At 41.0% G+C, this 25,462-nt stretch overlaps 2 protein-coding genes across 10 annotated transcripts in view; one reads left to right on the forward strand and one right to left on the reverse strand.

Moving 5' to 3' along the window:
- The window catches only part of Iqcml1 (IQ motif containing M like 1), a 223,714-nt gene that overhangs the window by 118,072 nt on the left and 80,180 nt on the right, over positions 1-25,462 (forward strand). For 8 of the 9 annotated variants that reach the window (XM_063278520.1, XM_063278521.1, XM_063278516.1 and 5 more), the window contains one exon: positions 13,004-13,199. In XM_063278520.1, the coding sequence (XP_063134590.1) occupies positions 13,004-13,199 (196 nt within the window). Of the gene's footprint in view, positions 1-13,003; positions 13,200-25,462 lie in introns of those variants that run through there. The other variant, XM_063278524.1, reaches the window with a different exon arrangement.
- On the reverse strand, positions 13,428-15,895 carry Septin7-ps5 (septin 7, pseudogene 5). Its single transcript, XM_063278525.1, has one exon. It carries the CDS (start codon positions 15,621-15,623, stop codon positions 14,469-14,471), a length of 1,155 nt encoding a protein of 384 aa, XP_063134595.1. The 5' UTR covers positions 15,624-15,895; the 3' UTR covers positions 13,428-14,468.

Raw genomic sequence — 25,462 nt, forward strand, 5'->3', positions numbered from 1 at the left:
GCAAGGGGAGGGGAGAGGGGGATGTTTGCCCGGATACCGGGAAAGGGAATAACACTCGAAATGTATATAAGAAATACTCAAGTTAAAAAAAAAAAGAAATACAAAAAAAAAAATGAAAGCAAGTGTTATCATATTCCTGTGATATGAGAAGGACAGTTGGCAGTAGGCAAGATATTTCATGACAAATGCATTCAGGCAAAAGACAAGGATTAAATTTTGTAAGAAAAAATATGACAAAATGATACAAGAAGAAATAGAAAATTAAACAAGCCATGTCTGTTAATTGGATGCTATTTCAAGTTCCCACAAATAAACTTGTTTTAAAAGTAATAAATGTTAACTGTCACAAGTGAGTCATTTGTAAAGTCTGTGATAGTGTTTTTCTCACAAATATTTTTCTGCTGGGTAGTTTGATTGGGAAATCCTTTTTCCTTATAGGTGTTTCTAAATTAAAATTATTCTAGTCCTCATATTAGCAAAAATTTCACATTCTCAGATATTATCATTTTTTGCAGCTGCTTTCATAGATCTAGCCAGCTCATCTGAATTCTAAAGATTTCCTCATATAAGCCACCACCTGCTAGAGCAATAGCTCTCAACCTGTGGGGTATGTCCCCCACAGGGGTTGCATATCAGATAACTTGCACATCGGTTATATCCAATATTTATTTAGCATACATTTCATAGATGAAAATTCATGAAGTCAAAGTTTATAAGACTCGAACAAAAGTCTATTTCTTTAAATATTTTATGTCTGTGTGTTTATGTGCATTTGTATACAGATGCCTGCAGAAGCTAGAGTTGGGCGTTAGATCCCATGAAGCTGTAGTTACAGGTTATATCATGGGGATCGGGCACAAAACGTCAGTCTTCTGAGGGGCAACAATTGTTACTAACTTCTCAGCCATCTATCTTCATCCGTTTCATTAAAAAACCCTTTATACAATATATTTTGATTATATTTTCTCCTCCATCAACTTCAATTAGATCCTCCCCCGCCCCCTTTCTCCACCCAATTTATATTCTTTCTCTTTAACAAGAACTCCCACAGAAGTGAAAATCAAAGCGAACAACCAAAACTCTAGTAATATAAAAAGTGCCCAAGCGAAACAAAATCCAAAGCACATCTATCTCAACACCGGAGTGTATTTGTATTATCTAACTACTCCTGGGTTTACGGTCTGCCCTCTAGTGTGGTTGATACACCTAGTGACACTTCTTTGGAGGAAATTGACTTTTCCCTTTGCTAGTGGATATCAAGGGTAGATAGCTTCTTGGTTAGGGACAGGGCTTCATGTTCATTTCCCCAACTCAGTGGTGGGACGCAAGCAGGACCCCATGTATACCCCATGCTGGGACCCTTCTTGTTTGAACCTGAGCAGGTCTAGTGCATGCTAACACAGTCTGGCTGAATGTATGTGTCCTGTCATGTCTAGAAGATCATCAGTCTCCTACAGCTCCCTCCTCTTCCACAGAATCCCCTAAACCATGAGCAGGGGGGTATTAGATGAAGTAATCGTTAAATCATAACCTTTGAAAGCTGTTAAGCTCTGTGTACATTTGAGAAGACTGTTGGAAACTGATAAGACTAAGACATGCTTGAGAAAGCTCTGACTATTTTTAAGGAGAAAGAAGGAACATTTTGAAGAAGATCAGTCAGTTTTAGTTTAGTCAGAGTTGCTTAACTAATATTTTTGGACTTTCACCGAAATAAGCAATGTTGAATTTCTAAACCAGAAAGAATAGTTCTCAAGGAGGTGACTTCTTTATTTTTAATTTTTAGAAGATAAAGTGTGTGCATGAATTTCATATATGTGCATTCACAGATCTCAAATTTCTTAAATACATGTAAAACTTTATATTTCGTATTGACACTGAAGTGAAGTCTCCTTTCTAATAATAGTGTTTGATATCTTGTAATTTCTCTAGGGTTAATCTATTTTATTTTTTCACTATTCTTATACTTAAAAAGCATTGAACACCAATCTCTCTGGCTCTGTGTCTAATGTCAGAGGGCTTAGATGGAGTTGGTTCTCCAGCTTTGCTGCCCATAACATGCATTTATCTTGGGCTTGCTTGACTCCATGCCTGCAGTTCTCCTTGGCAGATATCTTATGGTCCTGCCATTTTTAATATCTTATGTTCTGTAGCACAACTCGGACTTCACTTCCACAACTCCACTCAATGGCCTCTCAGGGCCTCTTGGCCTCTCAACAGTTTTCACCTAGGGACTGCCCTGCAGCACAGTACTAAGAAGCAGTGGCTCTCTGAAACCATGGGAAAGGCCACAGGATCCCTTATCTTTCTAAACTCTGAAGTCATCAATTGGAGACTACTGCCAGGATGACTGTCAGCTTGGCATGGCCTTGGCCCTTGAACTTCATTACCATTAGCTTTTGCCTGCAGTTGCCTTCCAAGAGCAGAAAAATGTTTTATGCTCTCTTCCACACAGTTGGAAGCTTAGAGGGGTAGGATCTTGACCTGAGAACACAAATTTTTCCAGGGCGGATCTGTCCTCTCCTTCTGACACTTATCTTAACAGTAGTTGCTTCTTTTTGAGCATAAACCTTGACTGGAACATTAATCTTGTGGTGTTCTTTGTTCCCCTCTGTCCATTTTGTATTTCTTCCTGTACCATTGTAGGTTGCTTTCAATTGTAGCTTCAGGCATATTCTTTGGGCACAGAGCATTGTCAATATATGAATGGTGGCTCTCTACCCCAGATACCAGTAGTGTTCTTCTCTGAAACCTGTTGAGCAAAGCCCACACAGTCGTCATTGTCCTCAGTGCTGTCTTCCAGGCTCCTACAAAATTGTTCTTCCAGTACAACCGCTAAAGCCTTCCACAGTCCTCTAAGAAATAGCACGGTCAGCAAACACTTCTTGGCATCTGCAATAGTGACTGGGTTTGGTGTCTGTGTATGGGATGGATTCCCAGGTTGGGGCAGTCTCTGGATGGCCTTTCCTTCAGACTCTGCTCCACACTTTGTCTCCATATTTCCTTTAGACAGGAGGGTTAAAAATTTGGAGATGGGTGGGTGGTCCCATACTCCAACGGGGGGGCCTTCTTCCTCCCCTTGTTGGGTATTTCAGCTTAGAAGTGCTTGTCGACGTGAGTCTGATATAGCTGTCTTCCAGAGTCTGAGAAATACAGATGTAGATGCTCACAGCCAACCACTGGACTGAGCATGGGGTCCCCAATGGAAGAGTTAGTTAAAGGGCTGAGGGAGCTGAAGGGGTTTGCAACCCCACAGGAAGAACAACAATATCAACCAACCAGATACCCCAGAGCTCCCAGGGACTAACCCATCAAACAAAAAGTACACATGGAGGGGACCCACGGTCCCACCTGCATATGTAGCAGAGGATGGGCCTTATCTGGTATCAATGGGAGGGGAGGCCCTTGGTCTTGTAAAGGCTCCTTGCCCCAGTGTAGGGAAATGCTAGTGTGGCGAGGTGGGAGTGGGTGGGTGTGTAGGGGAGCACCCTTATACAAGCAGGGGGAGGGGAATGGGATGAGGGGTTTGAGGAGGGGAAACTGGGAAAGGGGATAACATTTGAAGTGTAAATAAATAAAAATCCAATTAAAAAATAAACTAATGGTAACTGTAAAAAAGAGAGAGAAGAAAAATGCTCTTATCAGACAAATACAGGAAAGACTAGCAGTGGGACAATCTTTTTTTTTTTTCTTTTTTTTTCCGGAGCTGGGGACCGAACCCAGGGCCTTCCGCTTGCTAGGCAAGCGCTCTACCACTGAGCTAAATCCCCAACCCCGCAGTAGAACAATCTTAACATCGACAGTGGTGATGTAGAAGTCATCTTCTCTTTTTGAGTCTGTTTCCTTTTTTCCTTTATAGGTCTCTCTCTTGATTTTAATTGTAACTACGAAAATATACCATGTAAGAAATTAAAAAAAAAAAGCATTAGAAGAAGTAGTAGCATGGTTAGGTCTGTCACAGAAATAGCCCATTCTCTTGAACCAAATTCTGCACTACTTTTCTATCACTGTAACAATGGCTAAGGCACCTTATGGAAGGAAGGGTTTATTTGGGCTCATGGTCCCAGAAGGATAAAAACTCATCACCATCCTGGTGGGGAAGCAGGAATGGAGCAGCAAGCTGGGGACTCCCGTCTTAAACTTCAAGCATGAAACCGAGCTGGCACCAGGATGGTGAGGGCCAGCTTTGGAAGTCGAACTTATGGGAAGCTATAAGCATGGTGTCTGTACGTAGTGGAGCAAGTTTTCCACCTCCTGGCATGTGAGGATCAAAAGAAAGAAGGGGAAGAAGAGAAAGCAGGCAAGCGGGTCACTGAAGTCTCTTCAAGAACATACCTCAAAAATGACCCCAAACCTCGCTAAATCTCACCATTTAAAGTTCCCATGACTTGCTGGTTTTCTAAGGAGGATTGGATGAAGGGAGAATACTTGCCTTGAATGTGGTAGAGCCATACCATGGGCCAGGGTCATAGAGTGACTGGAAAGCTGAATTCCTGATGTCTGGAAAGGATATAAATATAACCCAACAGGCAGTACAATGCCGTGTGGTATTGGCTTACCTTGCCGCTCTTTGCTGACCATCGTTTGTACTGATTCCATGGACTTCAACCAATTTCATAGAAACTTAGGATTTCTGCTGGATTGAACTGCCATTGCTGATTTGTGAATGGTGTTTGTGATCATCGATTGAGTGCCACAGCTGTGAACTGAACTACTGATATCACAACAATGCAGATTAGATTCACTACAGAAACAACAACAACAACAACAACAAAAACAGCTCTACACACTCCTTTGCCCTGTTAGCCTTTCCTTACCTCTGGTAGGTGATGGGATAAAAGAGAGGTTAAAAAATTTAAGTACACTTATTAAATTAAGGTGTTTTGTTTCTCCATCTTTATTAACTTGGGTATTTCTCATTTACATTTCAATTGTTATTCCCCTTCTCAGTTTCTGAGCCAACATCCCCCTCCCCTTCTCTATCGGTGTTCCCCTCCCCATCCTCCCCCCATTACCGCCCTCCCCCCAACAATCCCGTTCACTGGGGGTTCAGTCTTAGCAGGACCAAGGGCTTCCCCTTCCACTGGTGCTCTTACTAGGCTATTCATTGCTACCTATGAGGTCAGAGTCCAGGGTCAGTCCATGTATAGTCTTTGGGTAGTGGCTTAGTCCCTGGAAGCTCTGGTTGCTTGGCATTGTTGTTCATATGGGGTCTCGAGCCCCTTCAAGCTCTTCCAGTTCTTTCTCTGATTCCTTCAACGGGGGTCCCGTTCTCAGTTCAGTGGTTTGCTGCTGGCATTTGCCTCTGTATTTGCTGTATTCTGGCTGTGTCTCTCAGGAGAGATCTACATCCGGTTCCTGTCGACCTGCACTTCTTTGCTTCATCCGTCTTATCTAGTTTGGTGGCTGTATATGTATGGGCCACATGTGGGGCAGGCTCTGAATGGGTGTTCCTTCTGCCTCTGTTCTAAACTTTGCCTCCCTATTCCCTCCCAAGGGTATTCTTGTTCTCCTTTTAAAGAAGGAGTGAAGCATTCACATTTTGATCATCCGTCTTGAGTTTCATTTGTTCTAGGCATCTAGGGTAATTCGAGCATTTGGGCTAATATCCACTTATCAATGAGTGCATACCATGTGTGTTTTTCTGTGATTGGGTTACCTCACTCAGGATGATATTTTCCAGTTCCATCCATTTCCCTATGAATTTCATAAAGTCATTGTTTTTGATAGCTGAGTAACATTCCATTGTGTAGATGTTTTTTAAATAACCCTACTAAATGGTTTATTTTAGCTCACAATTTCTGATTTCAGGGCAGGGCACTCTGGGCTCCCGTCATGCCAAAACTATTCCATTTTTCCCTTTCTTTCTTTCTTTCTTTCTTTCTTTCTTTCTTTCTTTCTTTCTTTCTTTCTTCCTTTCTTTCCCCCCCCCCCAGACGTACTTTCTCTGTGTATCCCTAGCTGTCTTAGAACTTACTATGTAGGGGCTGGAGAATGGCTCAGTCAATGTTAAGAGCACTGACTGCTCTTCCAGTCCAATTCCCAGCACCCACAAGGCAGCTCACAACTGTCTGTTATTCCAATATCTGATGCCCCCACACAGGCATTCATGCAGGCAAAACACAATGCACATAAAATAAATATCCATAAAATTAAGAAAAGAGAAAAGATATCATAGGCAAGAACCTGAAATAGTCGATCATTCAGAATCAAGAACTGAGACAAATGAAATATAGACATGCTTACCTGCTTATGTGCCTGCTTCTCTCATTTAGGTTTCTCTTCCCATATCCTCTTCAGTACCTCCTGCCTAGGGAACGGTGCCAACTATAATGGGGTGTCTTTCTACAGCAAAGAACAGTCAACAGTGAACCCCCTGAGGTGTGCTCACAGGTCATGCTCATCTTGATAATTTCTCAGTTGAGGCTCTCTTCCCAGTTGTTTCTAGTTTGTGTCAAGTTGACAGTTGAAACTAACTACCACAGGGTCTCTTTAGTGGCCTACATCTGGTATTCTCTCACAGTGGTGAGAAAGCTTCTAAAGATTGTAGGTGAACTTTGAAAATGGCCTTCCTGAAATTTACACATATTAAAAGTCATTTCCTGGTCCACTAGTCTAGTAACGACAAAGGTAATAAATAGTTAAACTTTAATAAAGCAAATGGATTCGGGAAGACATTTCTTATTCCTTTTTTTTTGCTTGGTCTACTACTTGGTACCCTTGCTTTGTGTGTAAATCCTTACCTGTCATCAATCCGATCACAGGCTGGTATATTAAACTTGTAGGCCCATGCTTTGCAAATTTTATTTTTCCATCTCTTTCTAAAGTGAAGACACTTGGTATTCTTTGGAATTCTCATATCATATTCATTATCTAGTTTCTCACGGTAGACAGAAACAGATAAATGTGGAAAATTGCTCCTGTTAGCCCAGAACATTTAACCACTGAAGGGAAACTTCAATTTTCTTGATGAGATCTTTTCTTAGCTTCAGCCTCATTCTCTCCCTTCCAGTGTACTAGTCCCTCCTCTTCGGGATAGCAGAATTAGTCCAGCAGAAGCTATTTCATTTCCAGCACATCCCTAGACACTGTGCAGCAAGCAAGCTAGAAGATACATTTACTATATTCAGTCTTTACCTCCTGCCCGCTGCCAGGCTAATCTGGACTCTTGGCTTGACTTAGTTACTTTCTCCAATGTCTTCAGCCTAATACGTAGAGAGAGCCAGGGAAGATCACCTTTATGCTACCCCATTAGGGTGCAGCTGTTATAGCTAGCAGGGAGTAGCTAGAAGAGGAATGCATTTTCCAGCCACACTTCTGTCTCCGTGCTCCACACTTACCTCCAAGTCTTGCTCTTGTCTGTCCCTTCAGGGTTTGAGGCCCACTTTCCCCCCTTCTAGTGGAAGAAGAACTAAGTTTAAGGCAAATGAAATCATCCTGTGGTATTTGGTTTGACTTTGCTTCTGATTGCCTCGGCTTGAGTTTGCCTGCTTGCCCATACTTTCAGTAATTACTGGTGTCTTGCTTACTATTGTCAGGACATTTGAGCGTTCTCTTCCTCATGGAGTCCGTGCTTTTCAGTGCCAGCATTTTTTTTTTCATGTGGTGTTTCTACTCAATAAGGCTACACATCCCTGAAGGGGCAGGATGGAGCAGTGACCTATTGTACCGCAGATCTCGGTACGATCAGGGACTGCTGTGCCAGCAGCACCACAATTCCAAATCTAGTCTGATCAGAGTAGAAGAAGCATTGCACTGTCAGGGTGAGGATGAGAACACGAAGTGCCCAAGTACCAACAGTGAGAATCTCTGTGAAGACTGAGTAGAGCCTATTGGCTACAGCTTCAGGTTGAAATGAAATCTTCTGTTGTCTCCCCTGGAGCCAAGGTGGCCTGGTCTATATGCTCAGCCATATGTAGAAAACAGACATGTTTCCACTAACATCTGATGAAGGATATAACAGCAAGTAGAGAACGTACTGGTCCTGGGAAATGTCTAGATGGCCGGCTGGGGGTGAATGGCTGCGATTCTTGCCTGAAATCAGAAGGAAAAAATGAATGATGGAGGAGAAACAAATCATGAAGGAAAGGATGCAGAAGAGTTCTCACCTTTAAATTACAGCACCACTCCAAAAGCAGTGATGAAGAACGAAGTGCCAAGGATGGGAAGGCAGACTTGCAATAACTTTTCCTTAGAGAAACTTACAGAAAGTGCTAACAGAGGGGCAGAGGCCTGAGGTGAGGGCCCTCTGGACTCCATGGTGCTGTTCTGAGAATGTCTGCCTCTTCTACTTTTCTACTATTCTTTGGCTTATTACTGCTGTCTGGTTTTTGGAGGTATTTTATTTGTTGTAATCAGAGTCCCTAAATGATATATCTCACTGGAAATGTCAAAATCATTCTTTTTTTTCCTCTATCTTTATTAAATTGGGTATTTCTTATTTACATTTCGATTGTTATTCCCTTTCCCGGTTTCCGGGCCAACATCCCCCTAGCCCCTCCCCCTCCCCTTCCCTATGGGTGTTTCCCTCCCCATCCTCCCCCCTTTACCACCTTCCCCCCAACAATCACGTTCACTGGGGGTTCAGTCTTGGCAGGACCAAGGGCTTCCCCTTCCACTGGTGCTCTTACTAGGCTATTCATTGCTACCTATGAGGTCAGAGTCCAGGGTCAGTCCATGTATAGTCTTTGGGTAGTGGCTTAGTCCCTGGAAGCTCTGGTTGCTTGACATTGTTGTACATATGGGGTCTCGAGCCCCTTTAAGCTCTTTCAGTCCTTTCTCTGATTCCTTCAACGGGGTTCCCGTTCTCAGTTCAGTGGTTTGCTGCTGGCATTCGCCTGTGTATTTGCTGTATTCTGGGTGTGTCTCTTAGGAGAGATTTACATCTGGTTCCTGTTGGCTTGCACTTCTTTGCTTCATCCATCTTGTCTAATTGGGTGGCTGTATGTGTATGGGCCACATGTTGGGCAGGCTCTGAATGGGTGTTCCTTCTGCCTCTGTTCTAAACTTTGCCTCCCTATTCCCTGCCAAAGGTATTCTTGTTCCCCTTTTAAAGAAGGAGTGAAGCATTTGCATTTTGGTCATCCTCCTTGAGAGCAAAAGCATTTTTACAAATTTAACTTATTTCACAGATGAAGTAGACTAGCATGAATTCTTACTTTCTGCTAACATATATATCCGCTGATTTCATGACTTAGAATATATACAAAAATTTCATTAGGACAGGTTCTCTTGAACACCAACATGTTAATTGCAAAAATGTCTATATCACTTAGAAGTCATTCATTCTAGTGTGTACAAGTAAAAGCCATTAATAAATTAATAATTATGTAGGGATTCAAAGGTTTTTGCTCAAAATTTGGTAGAAGATAAGTAGGAATTATAAGTTAAAGATCATCAGGATGATCTTGATTTAAGGAGCCTCTGTTTCTGGATCAGAAATCATCCTGATGTCCTTGTCAGTCCTTTTGCCTCAACAAGCAGATGTATAGTCGTGCCAGTAGCTTTGCCCTGGGAGCCTGTACCCATAATTCCATTCTTTCTGCGATCAATTCTAAGAAAATACAGTCTTCATAAAGCTGTCACACTTCCACTGTTCCTTCCGGGAAACACAATTGATGACTTGTGTATACCTTATCATAGGGCATATGGGAAAATGTAAGGGGAAGGCAAGAATGACCCTTTGGATATTTGAACGAATAGGACTGGCTATGTTCAGCAGGAATCCCCACTAACCATGGTCCTCTACAGAATGCCCATAGGAACGTAGCCATTTGTCATTTGGAACTAATAAAATATCTTGACCCCAAGGGCAGTGACAAACATTGTCACTTTATAATGTCACCTCAGGAAGGGCTTGTAGCTGCCCTTTTTCAAAATAAATAAAAAATAGCTCAGGCATAAATGACAGTAAATATCAGGGATACCAAATTGGGCAAATTTCAGTCGCAAAGAGGAAGTAAAGGATTTGCAAGAATTAATAAAATGAGCGCTTTTTGTATATCAGGCGCTTTTTTATCTAGGAAAATTATATTAAAATCCAAAATAGGTCCTCCTCTGTCAAATTAAGAAGAGATTGTACTTGAAATTCAGCTAGTCAGTGTAACAGAAAGGATTTCACAGTGAATTTTACTCTCTCTCTCTCTCTCTCTCTCTCTCTCTCTCTCTCTCTCTCTCTCCCCCTCTCTCTTTTTTTCCAATCTGAGTAACATTTGTGATTGGTTTCTCAGTACTGGGAACCAATCTCAGGGCCATGTCCATGCCAGACAAACATGTTTGCTGAGTTAAATGATTTGCCACTCAGTGTCTTGTAGGCATGAATTTGTCAGCCTTTGCCTATTTTACTATCTTCATCGAAATTCATCTGTCCCCACTTCATATCTGTCGTAGCTTCTTCTCAAATCCTTTGTTTGTAAGATCAGTTCAAGCCATTCTAGGAATCTCTGTATAAAGAATTCCATCTCAGCTTTGTCTTTACTTTAAAAGCTACTAGTCATCTATCCATTACTGATCAATATCTGCACGTTTAGGCTCTAAGGTAAAAGTTTGCTTTACATTTTCAGTTGTTAATAATTGTTTCTAACATTTTTTAAAAATGTTTGCATTTCTTTTTTTTTCTTTTCTTTTTTTCGGAGCTGGGGACCGAACCTAGGGCTTGCGCTTGCTAGGCAAGCGCTCTACCACTGAGCTAAATCCCCAACCCCAATGTTTGCATTTCTTAATAAAAAATGTTTAGAAAATGGGAGCCATTAGCTTAGTAGCTGTATCAGTTCCATCCCTCCTCCTTAACTATTTCTGTGACTTACCTGTCACTTCAAATTTATGATCTCTAATTGTTACTGTTGCATGTCTATGTGTGTTTGTGTTTGTATGTGTGTGTTCGCGCATGCACACATGCATGTGCATGCGTGTGTGCCTGTGTTTGTAATGTACTGTGCTGATAATCCCTTCGATTGGACAACTTATGTGGGAGCTTGTTTCTGGAGAATACTGCTTTCTTCTATCTGAACGGTAATTGACCATCTCTAGCTCTTTATCTAGGGGTGGGACCTTGAGGAATTTCTCCTGCTCCCACTGGCAGGTCAGTTGAGTTGCCACTATGTTGGTTTTGTCAGGCAAGAAAGCTGTTGAGATTTCATGAGTGCAGTCCCCTTGTCAGGTCTAGGAGATCCTATGTTGTAGCAGATGTTTCTGGGGCCCTGGAACTTAAAATCTTTCTTAGAATTCATTGACTGGAGTTCTGTATCTAGGATTTGTGAAATTTCCTCTGTCTCCATTGGCATGGCAAATGATGTCGTCATTATCTAGGTCTTGTTTAAGCAACAGCACTGTTGAGATTTTATGAGTATAATTTCCCTACCATATTGCAAAGACATTGTCTAGTAGCCAGTGACCAGACCCTCTGGCTCCTAAAATCTAGGGTTTATCTACATTCTACTTATTCTACAGAATTATCTACGAATGATATTGGAATTCAAATTCCGGAATAGTGTTATACTATAATTCACACGAGATACAATACAGTGCATTTTACAAGTACGAAAGACAGATTTGAGATTTCTTGCTATTCTACTGACAACCAAGCTTTTATGGTTATATTCGATATCAAAATCAGACTTCCAACTCCTCAATATACCAAGGAACGAGAAATAATAACCATGGGTAAACAAAACAAACAAACAAACAAACAAACAAAAAACCAGACTTGCTCAAGAATCCACTTAATGTAGAAATTAAATAGACTAGAAGAAAATAGAACAAAACCAATGTCAGTTTGAAGAAAATAGAACCAAACCAAAGTCAGTTTGAGTCAGAGATTTACTCTCGGAATTAAGAAAATTGGGTTTGAAATTCTCTGGCCTTTGTCCAGAAGAGAGAACTGTGGTGGGTGGGCTGCCCTATGGTTCTCCTTTTGATATGTGCCCAGAAGTCGTAACAGTAGTGGTTTTTCGTTTCTATAGCCTAAGAATTTGCAAGAGAAGTCAAATCTGAGAGACACTGAAAAAGCAGTCACCATGTTAAACATAAATCATAAATCTAAAGAAAAACATCAGGACACAAAGTTGCCCATGCTTCATATTCATAGCACACACATACATGATCATAGTAGAGAGCTCACATTTTCTTCCGTGCTTACCATCACTGCCATGAGTTTATACACCTTAGTATTGACATCCCATCTTCGTTTTGAGTATGAGCCCACTGTGACTTATACTGTTGCCTAACTCGGTGCTTGCCACACTGCTGCCTCTCTCAGGTCTAGGGTCAGAGGTCATGTTGATGTTGGGTTGGCATATAAGTCATAAATGGCTGACTTATTTAGAGCGGTAGTTATTCTAATATAACGGTGTGGGCATGAAAATTATCTGGACCATCCTGCCCTTTTGAATAGTTGTGAATCAGTTTGAAATATTCCCTCTCTTTTGGGTTTCCTTCCTTTAAAAGTTTGATGTTATGTATGATATATTGACTCTAGCGTCTTTATCCTTTTTTGGAGAACTTTTTCACATAGTTGAATGAGGTTATATATTGAGTTCTATGTACAAGTCCTAGTATATTTCTTGTCTCAGGCCTTTGTTATTGAAGGCTGAATAGTAAAGGTCTGGTGTTCCAACTTCTCTAGAATCTGAGATCCAAGGTTCATGACTTCATTACCTGCAAGGGATACAGTGAGTTCAAGGCCGGTTTGAGCAACCTAGAAAGACCATGTCTCAATAACAACAACAACAACAGCAACAACAACAGCAACAACGGAACACCAAAAAACCCCCACAAATGAAAAAACAAAAACAAAGCCCCAGACCAAACCAAAACAAAAAAGCTGGGCATATAGCTCAATGGTAGATCACTATGAGGTCATGGCTTTAATACTCAGTACTAAAGTGTGTGTGTGTGTGTGTGTGTGTGTGTGTGTGTGTGTGTGTGTGTGCGCGCTCGCGCACACATATACATTCCTCATCAAAAGAATTTAAATTATCTCTAAGAAGTCTTTACATTTTATTTTCAGGTCACAGATTATTGTAAAGCCTGATAAAATCAACAACAAAGTTAAAAGAATTGGGCCACACATAGAAATTTTCCAGCTGTTCCAGGGAAGAAAAAGACTTATATTTACTAAAAGAATTGTTAAACTGATCATCATTATACAAGCATTTATCAGGGGGTGGCTTGAGCGCAAAAGACTTCAACGATTAAAGAGCAAGGTAAGGGTTACCCTGCAGATAAGAATGTCTTTAACATTTTCGATGTAGATTTATGGTTGCTTGATTTGGGTTCGTTGTTATTGTTGTTTTAAGACAGGGTTTTTCTGTGTAGTCCTGGCTGTACTAGAACTTGCTCTGTAGACCAGGCTGGCCTTGAACTCAGAGATCTGCCTGGCTCTGCCTCTTGAGTGCTGGGATTAAAGGAGATATGCTTCACTACCATCTTGCTTCTTTTTTTTTTTTTACGTCACAACATTGTTTATTATGTGAATTTTTTTTACAATACAAACAAAAAATACAGGTATGCAATATATAGATACAGCTAAATGCAGAATGGTGACTTTTTTTCTCTTCAAGAGGCCATGATTCCCATTTCTAGTAAAACAAGACTGAGTATAGGTAGAAACAGGCTGGTCGTTAACTTCACAATTTGCCTAGAAATGATCTACAAATGCATTTTTCCTCCTGCTACTTACCATAAAATGTAAAAAGGGAGTTAAAGTAAAGTTTCCTCGTTGGTTTCTACCATATGAAAGATGCTATCTTCTATTTTAGCAGGGCCAATACATGGAAAATATCTAAATTAAATGTTATTACAAAAATGAAGCAGTAATGAGATTCTGGCTAAAGGGGTACTAAATGAGAATAATATATATATATATTTATATTTATATTTAAAGAATCCAAAACAAACAAACAACAAACAAGGCTGTTATAAAAAGCTCTAGGTGCACTGTAAGCATATAGGTTTTTTCCATGTGTACTTTTAAACAATGGAAGTGTCAAAAAATAGGGTCCACTGTGTTAGACTAAATACATTATTGTATAGGCTGCATCGAATGGAACCTCTGTATTATAATTATCATAGAGTAGCATAGTTTGCATCATATTATGGCAATTTATCCTCAATGAAAACCTTCCAGAGTCCTTTTATTTTAGAATATTCTGTAAACAATCAAACCACCAGAACATGATTGTACAACAGTAAAATGTTTTCTTGCATTAAACTGAAGACATCTTTTTAATTTAAAAAAAAAAGAAAAAATGTAGAAAGGTACTTAGAGCTGTTAATTTCTAAGTACACAATATCCTAGACAATTCAAGGCATCTTAATCTCCTTCGAGAACAACAACAAAAAATAATTTTTGTCATGCTGTTAAATCCATCATTATGGATAAAATTGGTGCAAATTGGTCAAACGGATCCAACAAACACTGATGTCCATGCTGGCGTATTGGCAACTAATACATAACTGGTGGTCAATAGAGTTTAAAAGATCTTGCCTTTCTTCTTGTTCTTTTCCAAGGTTCTTGAAGAATTCTGTTGCTCTAAAATACGTTGTTGAGCTTCCCAGTTTGCTTTTTCTTCTTCAAACTGATGACGTTTTTCCTCTAATTCTTTGTGCTGTGCTTCTAAATTCTTTTTCATTTGCTCATGGCGCCGCTGGAGCTCGGCTTCAGAGTCCTTCAGCTTTTGAACTTTTTCCTTGACCTTCATCTCAAACACCTGCTCCATCTCCATCTCCATCTTCTTCATCTTGGCCACGTGCTCCCTTCTCTCCTCCTCCATCTGCACCAGAGGGCTCTTGGTAAGTTGCCCTTTGTTCTTGTTGTTATCTACTCCATTGTAGGTCACTGCTGCTAGTTTTCTGCTTCTGTAGTTCTCATAGTGTACGTTATTGGTAACATCTTTCAAGTCCTGCATGTGTGTTCGTATCAACATATTTCTTAGAATTGTAAAATCACAATGCTCACCATTTTCAACTTCAGCCACGCCCCAAGGATACTGCCTTCCTCTGACTCTTTTGCCATTAACTTCAATGATAGTATTACTACCCACCACAGCAAGAGGTAAATGGTCCTTTATCTTCTTAACCAGCTTATTCTCTTCTTCATCATCCGTTTCTGGAAATTCATATATTTTAATTTTATGTTCTTGGATTTCTTTCATTATCTGCTTTTTAAACTGTTGGCATTCCTCTGGTGTAAGTGTGTCTGCTTTGGCAATTAAAGGGATGATATTCACTTTTTCATGCAAACGTTTCATAAACTCAATATCCAATGATTTAAGTCCATGTCCTGAAGGAGCAATGAAGTATAAACAACACTGCACCCTGTTATCAGGCATCTGTCGTCTGTTCACTCGAGATTCTGCATTTAAGTAATCTTCAAATTTACTATCAATGTAGTCGATAACAGGCTGCCAGCAATTACTATTATCCACTGCACCTCCAAGTCCCGGAGTATCAACTATCGTCAGCAGCGACTGAACACCACCTTCTTTGATTAAAACTTTGGATTGCTCCACCTGTACAGTCTTTTTGATTCTATGAGAAGGTCCTGGACACTCTAGAGAATACAAATCTGTGAGGAATAATGAGTTGATTAATGTCGACTTTTCCAGTCCAGATTCACCTACTACCATAAGAGTGAATTCAAATCCTCTTTTCACCGATTTTCTGTACACTTGATTTGGGAGGATGGCAAATCCCACATAGCCCTCAAGGTTCTTCGGTTGAGCCACAAGGGGACCTCAACCCAGGCTGCTCGGGCGGGAGACCCGAGCAGGCAAGGCCTCGGGACCGAAGAGTCGAGGGCCGGAGGCCCAGAGGAGACGCAGGAAAGACTGGCCTCCAAGGCGGGCGAGGGCTGGGCTGGGACGGGGCGGCTCCGGCGACTCGGGCCTCAGAGGCCACGGTCCGCCCGCCCGCTCCGCTCCCCCGGCCTGCCCGCCAAAGCGCTACCATCTTGCTTCTTATGTATTCTTTTTTTTTTTTTCATCTTTATTAACTTGGGTATTTCTTATTTACATTTCGATTGTTATTACCTTTCCCAGTTTCCGGGCCAACATCTCCCTAACCCCTCTCCCTCCCCTTCTTTATGGGTGTTCTCCTCCCCATCCTCCCCCCATTACCGCCCTCCCCCCAACAATCACATTCACTGGGGGTTCAGTCTTGGCAGGACCCAGGGCTTCCCCTTCCACTGGTGCTCTTACTAGGCTATTCATTGCTACCTATGAGGTCAGAGTCCAGGGTCAGTCCATGTATAGTCTTTAGGTAGTGGCTTAGTCCCTGGAAGCTCTGGTTGCTTGGCATTGTTGTTCATATGGGGTCTCGAGCTCCTTGCAAGCTCTTCCAGTTCTTTCTCTGATTCCTTCAATGGGGGTCCCGTTCTCAGTTCAGTGGTTTGCTGCTGGCATTCGCCTCTGTATTTGCTGTACTCTGGCTGTGTCTCTCAGGAGAGATCTACATCCGGTTCCTGTTGGCCTGCACTTCTTTGCTTCATCCATCTTATCTAGTTGGGTGGCTGTATATGTATGGGCCACATGTGGGGCAGGCTCTGAATGGGTGTTCCTTCTGCCTCTGTTCTAAACTTTGCCTCCCTATTCCCTGCCAAGGGTATTCTTGTTCCTCTTTTAAAGAAGGAGTGAAGCATTCACATTTTGGTCATCCCTCTTGAGTTTCATGTGTTCTGTGCATCTAGGGTAATTCAAGCATTTGGGCTATTATCCACTTATCAGTGAGTGCATACCATGTGTGTTTTTCTGTGATTGGGTTACCTCACTCAGGATGATATTTTCCAGTTCCATCCATTTCCCTATGAATTTCATAAAGTCATTGTTTTAAAGCTGGGAGTCTTCACTCTCTTCTATACCTATTATCCTTAGGTTTGATCTTCTCATTGAGTCCAGGATTTCCTGTATGTTTTGGACCAGTAGCTTTTTCCGTTTTACATTATCTTTGACAGTTGTGTCGATGATTTCTATGGAATCTTCTGCTCCTGAGATTCTCTCTTCTATCTCTTGCATTCTGTTGGTGATGCTTGTATCTATGGCTCCTTGTCTCTTTCTCCCTTTGTGCTTTCTTTATTACTTCTATTTCCATTTTTAATTCCTTCAACTGTTTGATTGTGTTTTCCTGGAATTCTTTCAGGGATTTTTGTAATTCCTCTCTATAGGCTTCTACTTGTTTATTACTGTTTTCCTGTGTTTCTCTAAGGGAGTTCTTTATGTCTTTCTTGCAGTCCTCCATCATCATGATCAAATGTGATTTTAAATCTAGATCTTGCTTTTCTGTTGTGTTTGGATATTCAGTGTTTGCTTTGGTGGAAGAATTGGGCTCCAATGATGCCATGCAGTCTTGGTTTCTCTTGCTTGGGTTCCTGCGCTTGCCTCTCGCCATCAGGTTGTCTCTGGTGTAACCTTGTTCTGCTATTTCTGACAGTGGCTAGACCGTCCTATAGGCCTGTGTGTCAGGAGTGCTATAGACCTGATTTCCTGTTTTCCTTCAGCCAGTTATGGGAACAGAGTGTTCTGCTTTCTGGAGGGTAGTCTTTCCTGTCTACTGGTCTTCAGCTGTTCCTGTGGGCCTGTGTCCTGAGTCCACCAGGCGGGTCGCTTAGAGCAGAAAAGTTGGTCTTACCTGTGGTCCCATGGCTGAAGTTGCTCCTGGGGGGCTGCTTTTGAGCTCTCCGTGAGGGCAGCAACCAAGAAGGTCTGTGCCACCTTTTCCCGGGGGGCCCCCATGCACCCAGGTCCCAGATGGCATTAGGAGTTTTCCTCTGGAGTCAGAAATGTGAGCAGAGTGTAGTCTCCTCTGGCTTCCCAGGCGTGTCTGCCCCTCTGAAGGTTTAGCTCTCCCTCCCACGGGATTTGGGTGCAGGGAGCTGTTGGGTGCAGGTGGTGTCTGGACCACAGGGAACCTGCCGCTTCAGTTTTTATGTATTCTTAATTATAGAATTCAAATAGTTTTCTTGGAAATATTTATGTAATTTGTCTAAAAATGTTCTATCTCTACAAAAATCTATACATTTTGATTGAGAAAACCAAATGAGTAATTTAATTTAGTCTGGTAATAGTTTTGCCTTCTGAGAATTTGGTCACTTAGCAAAGTACTATCTTTATCCAAAGTTCAGCAATTCTGGGACTAGAGGAAACTGTCTTTTTGTTTTGTTTTTTTTTTTTTTCTTCTGATTTACTCTCTAGCTAGAATAATTAGAAGCTTTCTGCTTCCCAAGCTCCTGGGTACTCTCAAAGTGCATTAAACATTTCCTTTGGAAATAACTGTGTGTAACTCTTCCTTCTACATCTATCTTGGCAGATTTTAGAAACAGCAATGTTGGGTTTCATAATAAACCACAAGTATTCCTTTTGGCTGCCCAAATACAAAAGAATGCCAAATGGATGTGTCCTGGTAAAACTATGAGGGCATGAGAAATATCCTCACTTTGAGAATTAAAGCTTGGCAAACTATAAAGATGTGCACACATTTTTCTTTCAGAGTAGCTCATTGGAAGGACCTTCCTGTTAGGTCCCCAGAATACTTATTTGTAAGAACACAGCTATCTACTTGTTTGTAAGTGCAAGTGTATCCATTGCTTCGATCATTCTGATGTGAAATCTGTCTTATTAAAAATAAACTCTTTATACTGAATTCATCACTAATTCTAATCACTAATATAGGTAGCCGCTGTATATTTTATACTTGAAGAAATACAGGCTCCAGTAAGTAAAATCAACTGCTCAAAGTCGAGTCAAACAGCTGATAGCCTGATAGTCAGTTCTAGGTAGCCTATTGCCTACTTGAACTACTTCCGGCAGGAGTCTTTCCTAATCCAGTAAAGCTACGTCATAGACGTTTCTGTAGCCCAGGCCCAGCTACTGCACTGATTACTCGAAGTTTCCTTAGGTCACAATTCACATGACCCAAAATGAACTCATTTTCTTACATCCACTGTGCAGGCACAGCTTAGAAGTGTCTGCATTTTGACATTTTTGTTGCCATACCCAATTGCTTTGAGTTTCACATCTTTCTCTATATTCTCTTCTTCTCTGCCCTTTCCTTTAGATTTTATTTACATCTGCTTTCACGTGAAGAATTACAGTAGGTTTCTCGTTGGTTTCTTTGATTTTGCGCTTCTTTTCATTCAGTCCTCTGTAATATCTGCCATGTTTTATACTTGACACATTTCCCTATTTCTCATAGTCTTATGCTGCCTTACATTGGATAGGCCATGAACTGTGAACTTACTGACTTGGACATAGGACCTCCAGTCTCTGGTGTCTGTAAAGATTGTCACATGGTACTTCTTTTTTTTTTGTCTAAAATATATTTTTTTTTATTAACTTGAGTATTTCTTATATACATTTCGAGTGTTATTCCCTTTCCCGGTTTCCGGGCAAACATCCCCCTCCCCCCTTCCCTTCCTTATGGGTGTTCCCTTCCCAACCCTCCCCCCATTGCCGCCCTCCCCCCATAGACTAGTTCACTGGGGGTTCAGTCTTAGCAGGACCCAGGGCTTCCCCTTCCACTGGTGCTCTTACTAGGATATTCATTGCTACCTATGGGGTCAGAGTCCAGGGTCAGTCCATGTATAGTCTTTAGGTAGTGGCTTAGTCCCTGGAAGCTCTGGTTGCTTGGCATTGTTGTACTTTTGGGGTCTCGAGCCCCTTCAAGCTCTTCCAGTTCTTTCTCTGATTCCTTCAATAGGGGACCTATTCTCAGTTCAGTGGTTTGCTGCTGGCATTCGCCTCTATATTTGCTGTATTCTGGCTGTGTCTCTCAGGAGCGATCTACATCCGGCTCCTGTCGGTCTGCACTTCTTTGCTTCATCCATCTTGTCTAATTGGGTGGCTGTATATGTATGGGCCACATGTGGGGCAGGCTCTGAATGGGTGTTCCTTCAGTCTTTGCCTCTCCCTTCCCTGCCAAGGGTATTCTTTTTCCTCATTTAAAGAAGGAGTGAAGCATTCACATTTTGATCATCCGTCTTGAGTTTCGTTTGTTCTAGGGATCTAGGGTAATTCAAGCATTTGGGCTAATAGCCACTTATCAATGAGTGCATACCATGTATGTCTTTCTGTGATTGGGTTAGCTCACTCAGGATGATGTTTTCCAGTTACAACCATTTGCCTACGAATTTCATAAACTCGTTGTTTTTGATAGCTGAGTAATATTCCATTGTGTAGATGTACCACATTTTCTGTATCCATTCCTCTGTTGAACGGCATCTGGGTTCTTTCCAGTTTCTGGCTATTATAAATAAGGCTGCGATGAACATAGTGGAGCACGTGTCTCTTTTATATGTTGAGGCATCTTTTGGGTATATGCCCAAGAGAGGTATAGCTGGATCCTCAGGCAGTTCAATGTCCAATTTTCTGAGGAACCTCCAGACTGATTTCCAGAATGGTTTTACCAGTCTGCAATCCCACCAACAATGGAGGAGTGTTCCTCTTTCTCCACATCCTCGCCAGCATCTGCTGTCACCTGAGTTTTTGATCTTAGCCAATCGCACTGGTGTGAAGTGAAATCTCAGGGTTGTTTTGATTTGCATTTCCCTTATGACTAAAGATGTTGAACATTTCTTTAGGTGTTTCTCAGCCATTCGGCATTCCTCAGCTGTGAATTCTTTGTTTAGCTCTGAACCCCATTTTTTAATAGGGTTATTTGTTTCCCTGCGGTCTAACTTCTTGAGTTCTTTGTATATTTTGTATATAAGGCCTCTATCTGTTGTAGGATTTGTAAAGATCTTTTCCCAATCTGTTGGTTGCCGTTTTGTCCTAACCACAGTGTCCTTTGCCTTACAGAAGCTTTGCAGTTTTATGAGATCCCATTTGTCGATTCTTGATCTTAGAGCATAAGCCATTGGTGTTTTGTTCAGGAAATTTTTTCCAGTGCCCATGTGTTCCAGATGCTTCCCTAGTTTTTCTTCTATTAGTTTGAGTGTGTCTGGTTTGATGTGGAGGTCCTTGATCCACTTGGACTTAAGCTTTGTACAGGGTGATAGGCATGGATCAATCTGCATTCTTCTACATGTTGACCTCCAGTTGAACCAGCACCATTTGCTGAAAATGCTATCTTTTTTCCATTGGATGGTTTTGGCTCCTTTGTCAAAAATCAAGTGACCATAGGTGTGTGGGTTCATTTCTGGGTCTTCAATTCTATTCCATTGGTCTATCTGTCTGTCTCTGTACCAATACCATGCAGTTTTTATCACTATTGCTCTGTAATACTGCTTGAGTTCAGGGATAGTGATTCCCCCTGAAGTCCTTTTATTGTTGAGGATAGCTTTAGCTATCCTGGGTTTTTTGTTATTCCAGATGAATTTGCAAATTGTTCTGTCTAACTCTTTGAAGAATTGGATTGGTATTTTGATGGGGATTGCATTGAATCTGTTGATAGCTTTTGGTAAAATGGCCATTTTTACTATATTAATCCTGCCAATCCATGAGCATGGGAGATCTTTCCGTCTTCTGAGGTCTTCTTCAATTTCTTTCCTCAGTGTCTTGAAGTTCTTATTGTACAGATCTTTTACTTGCTTGGTTAAAGTCACACCGAGGTACTTTATATTATTTGGGTCTATTATGAAGGGTGTCGTTTCCCTAATTTCTTTCTCGGCTTGTTTCTCTTTTGTATAGAGGAAGGCAACTGATTTATTTGAGTTAATTTTATACCCAGCCACTTTGCTGAAGTTGTTTATCAGGTTTAGTAGTTCTCTGGTGGAACTTTTAGGATCACTTAAATATACTATCATGTCATCTGCAAATAGTGATATTTTGACCTCTTCTTTTCCAACCTGTATCCTTTGATCTCCTTTTGTTGTCTGATTGCTCTGGCTAGAACTTCAAGAACTATATTGAATAAGTAGGGAGAGAGTGGGCAGCCTTGTCTAGTCCCTGATTTTAGTGGGATTGCTTCAAGTTTCTCTCCATTTAGTTTAATGTTAGCAACTGGTTTGCTGTATATGGCTTTTACTGTTTAGGTATGGGCCTTGAATTCCTATTCTTTCCAGGACTTTTATCATGAAGGGGTGTTGAATTTTGTCAAATGCTTTCTCAGCATCTAATGAAATGATCATGTGGTTCTGTTCTTTCAGTTTGTTTATATAATGGATCACGTTGATGGTTTTCCGTATATTAAACCATCCCTGCATGCCTGGGATGAAGCCTACTTGATCATGGTGGATGATTGTTTTGATGTGCTCTTGAATTCGGTTTGCCAGAATTTTATTGAGTATTTTTGCGTCGATATTCATAAGGGAAATTGGTCTGAAGTTCTCTTTCTTTGTTGTGTCTTTGTGTGGTTTAGGTATAAGAGTAATTGTGGCTTCGTAGAAGGAATTCGGTAGTGCTCCATCTGTTTCAATTTTGTGGAATAGTTTGGATAATATTGGTATGAGGTCTTCTATGAAGGTTTGATAGAATTCTGCACTAAACCCGTCTGGACCTGGGCTCTTTTTGGTTGGGAGACCTTTAATGACTGCTTCTATTTCCTTAGGAGTTATGGGGTTGTTTAACTGGTTTATCTGTTCCTGATTTAACTTCGATACCTGGTATCTGTCTAGGAAATTGTCCATTTCCTGAAGATTTTCAAATTTTGTTGAATATAGGTTTTTATAGTAAGATCTGATGATTTTTTGAATTTCCTCCGAATCTGTAGTTATGTCTCCCTTTTCATTTCTGATTTTGTTAATTTGGACACACTCTCTGTGTCCTCTTGTTAGTCTGGCTAAGGGTTTATCTATCTTGTTGATTTTCTCAAAGAACCAACTTTTGGTTCTGTTGATTCTTTCTATGGCCCTTTTTGTTTCTACTTGGTTGATTTCAGCTCTGAGTTTGATTATTTCCTGCCTTCTACTCCTCCTGGGTGTATTTGCTTCTTTTTGTTCTAGAGCTTTTAGGTGTGCTGTCAAGCTGCTGACATATGCTCTTTCCTGTTTCTTTCTGCAGGCACTCAGCGCTATGAGTTTTCCTCTTAGCACAGCTTTCATTGTGTCCCATAAGTTTGAGTATGTTGTATCTTCATTTTCATTAAATTCTAAAAAGTTTTTAATTTCTTTCTTTATTTCTTCCTTGACCAGGTTATCATTGAGTAGAGCATTGTTCAATTTCCACGTATATGTGGGCATTCTTCCCTTATTGTTATTGAAGACCAGTTTTAGGCCGTGGTGGTCCGATAGCACGCATGGGATTATTTCTATCTTTCTGTACCTGTTGAGGCCCGTTTTTTGACCAATTATATGGTCAATTTTGGAGAAAGTACCATGAGGAGCTGAGAAGAAGGTATATCCTTTTGCTTTAGGATAGAATGTTCTATAAATATCCGTTAAGTCCATTTGGCTCATGACTTCTCTTAGTCTGTCTACATCACTGTTTAATTTCTGTTTCCATGATCTGTCCATTGATGAGAGTGGGGTGTTGAAATCTCCCACTATTATTGTGTGAGGTGCAATGTGTGTTTTGAGCTTTAGTAAGGTTTCTTTTACGTATGTAGGTGCCCTTGTATTTGGGGCATAGATATTTAGGATTGAGAGTTCATCTTGGTTGATTTTTCCTTTGATGAATATGAAGTGTCCTTCCTTATCTTTTTTGATGACTTTTAGTTGGATATTGATTTTATTTGATATTAGAATGGCTACTCCAGCTTGCTTATTCTGACCATTTTCTTGGAAAGTTGTTTTCCAGCCTTTCACTCTGAGGTAGTGTCTGTCTTTGTCTCTGAGGTGTGTTTCCTGTAGGCAGCAGAAAGCAGGGTCCTCGTTGCGTATCCAGTTTGTTAATCTATGTCTTTTTATTGGGGAGTTGAGGCCATTGATATTGAGAGATATTAAGGAATAGTGATTATTGCTTCCCGTTATATTCATATTTGGATGTGAGGTTATGTTTGTGTGATTTCATTCTCTTTGTTTTGTTGCCAAGACGATTAGTTTCTTGCTTCTTCTAGGGTATAGCTTGCCTCCTTATGTTGGGCTTTACCATTTATTATCCTTTGTAGTGCTGGATTTGCAGAAAGATATTGTGTAAATTTGGTTTTGTCATGGAATATCTTGGTTTCTCCATCAATGTTAATTGAGAGTTTTGCTGGATACAGTAACCTGGGCTGGCATTTGTGTTCTCTTAGGGTCTGTATAACATCAGTCCAGGATCTTCTGGCCTTCATAGTTTCTGGCGAGAAGTCTGGTGTGATTCTGATAGGTCTCCCTTTATATGTTACTTGACCTTTTTCCCTTACTGCTTTTAATATTCTTTCTTTATTTTGTGCGTTTGGTGTTTTGACAATTATGTGATGGGAGGTGTTTCTTTTCTGGTCCAATCTATTTGGAGTTCTATAGGCTTCTTGTATGTCTATGGGTATCTCTTTTTTTAGGTTAGGGAAGTTTTCTTCTATGATTTTGTTGAAGATATTTACTGGTCCTTTGAGCTGGGAGTCTTCACTCTCTTCTATACCTATTATCCTTAGGTTTGATCTTCTCATTGAGTCCTGGATTTCCTGTATGTTTTGGACCAGTAGCTTTTTCCGCTTTACATTATCTTTGACAGTTGAGTCAATGATTTCTATGGAATCTTCTGCTCCTGAGATTCTCTCTTCCATCTCTTGTATTCTGTTGGTGAAGCTTGTATCTACAGCTCCTTGTCTCTTCTTTTGGTTTTCTATATCCAGGGTTGTTTCCATGTGTTCTTTCTTGATTGCTTCTATTTCCATTTTTAATTCCTTCAACTGTTTGATTGTGTTTTCCTGGAATTCTTTCAGGGATTTTTGCGATTCCTCTCTGTAGGCTTTTACTTGTTTATTAATGTTTTCCTGTGCTTCCCTAAGTGTGTTCATGTCTTTCTTGAAGTCCTCCAGCATCATGATCAAATATGATTTTGAAACTAGATCTTGCTTTTCTGGTGTGTTTGGATATTCCATGTCTGTTTTGGTGGGAGAATTGGGCTCCGATGATGGCATGTAGTCTTGGTTTCTGTTGCTTGGGTTCCTGCGCTTGCCTCTCGCCATCAGATTATCTCTAGTGTTACTTTGTTCTGCTATTTCTGACAGTGGCTAGACTGTCCTATAAGCCTGTGTGTCAGGAGTGCTGTAGACCTGTTTTCCTCTCTTTCAGTCAGTTATGGGGACAGAGTGTTCTGCTTTCGGGTGTGTAGTTCTTCCTCTCTACAGGTCTTCAGCTGTTCCTGTGGGCCTGTGTCTTGAGTTCACCAGGCAGCTTTCTAGCAGCAGAAAATTTGGTCTTACCTGTGGTCCTGAGGCTCAGGTTTGCTCGTGGGGTGTTGCCCAGGGGCTCTCTGCAGCGGCAGCAACCAGGAAGACCTGTGCCGCCCCTTCCGGGAGCTTCAGTGCACCAGGGTTCCAGATGGTCTTTGGCTTTTTCCTCTGGCATCCGAGATGTGTGTGCAGGGAGCAGTCTCTTCTGGTTTCCCAGGCTTGTCTGCCTCTCTGAAGGTTTAGCTCTCCCTCCCACGGGATTTGGGTGCAGAGAACTGTTTAT

Source organism: Rattus norvegicus, chromosome 19 (genome assembly GCF_036323735.1).
Source record: "Rattus norvegicus strain BN/NHsdMcwi chromosome 19, GRCr8, whole genome shotgun sequence".
In the NCBI taxonomy this organism is placed as follows: domain Eukaryota; kingdom Metazoa; phylum Chordata; class Mammalia; order Rodentia; family Muridae; genus Rattus; species Rattus norvegicus.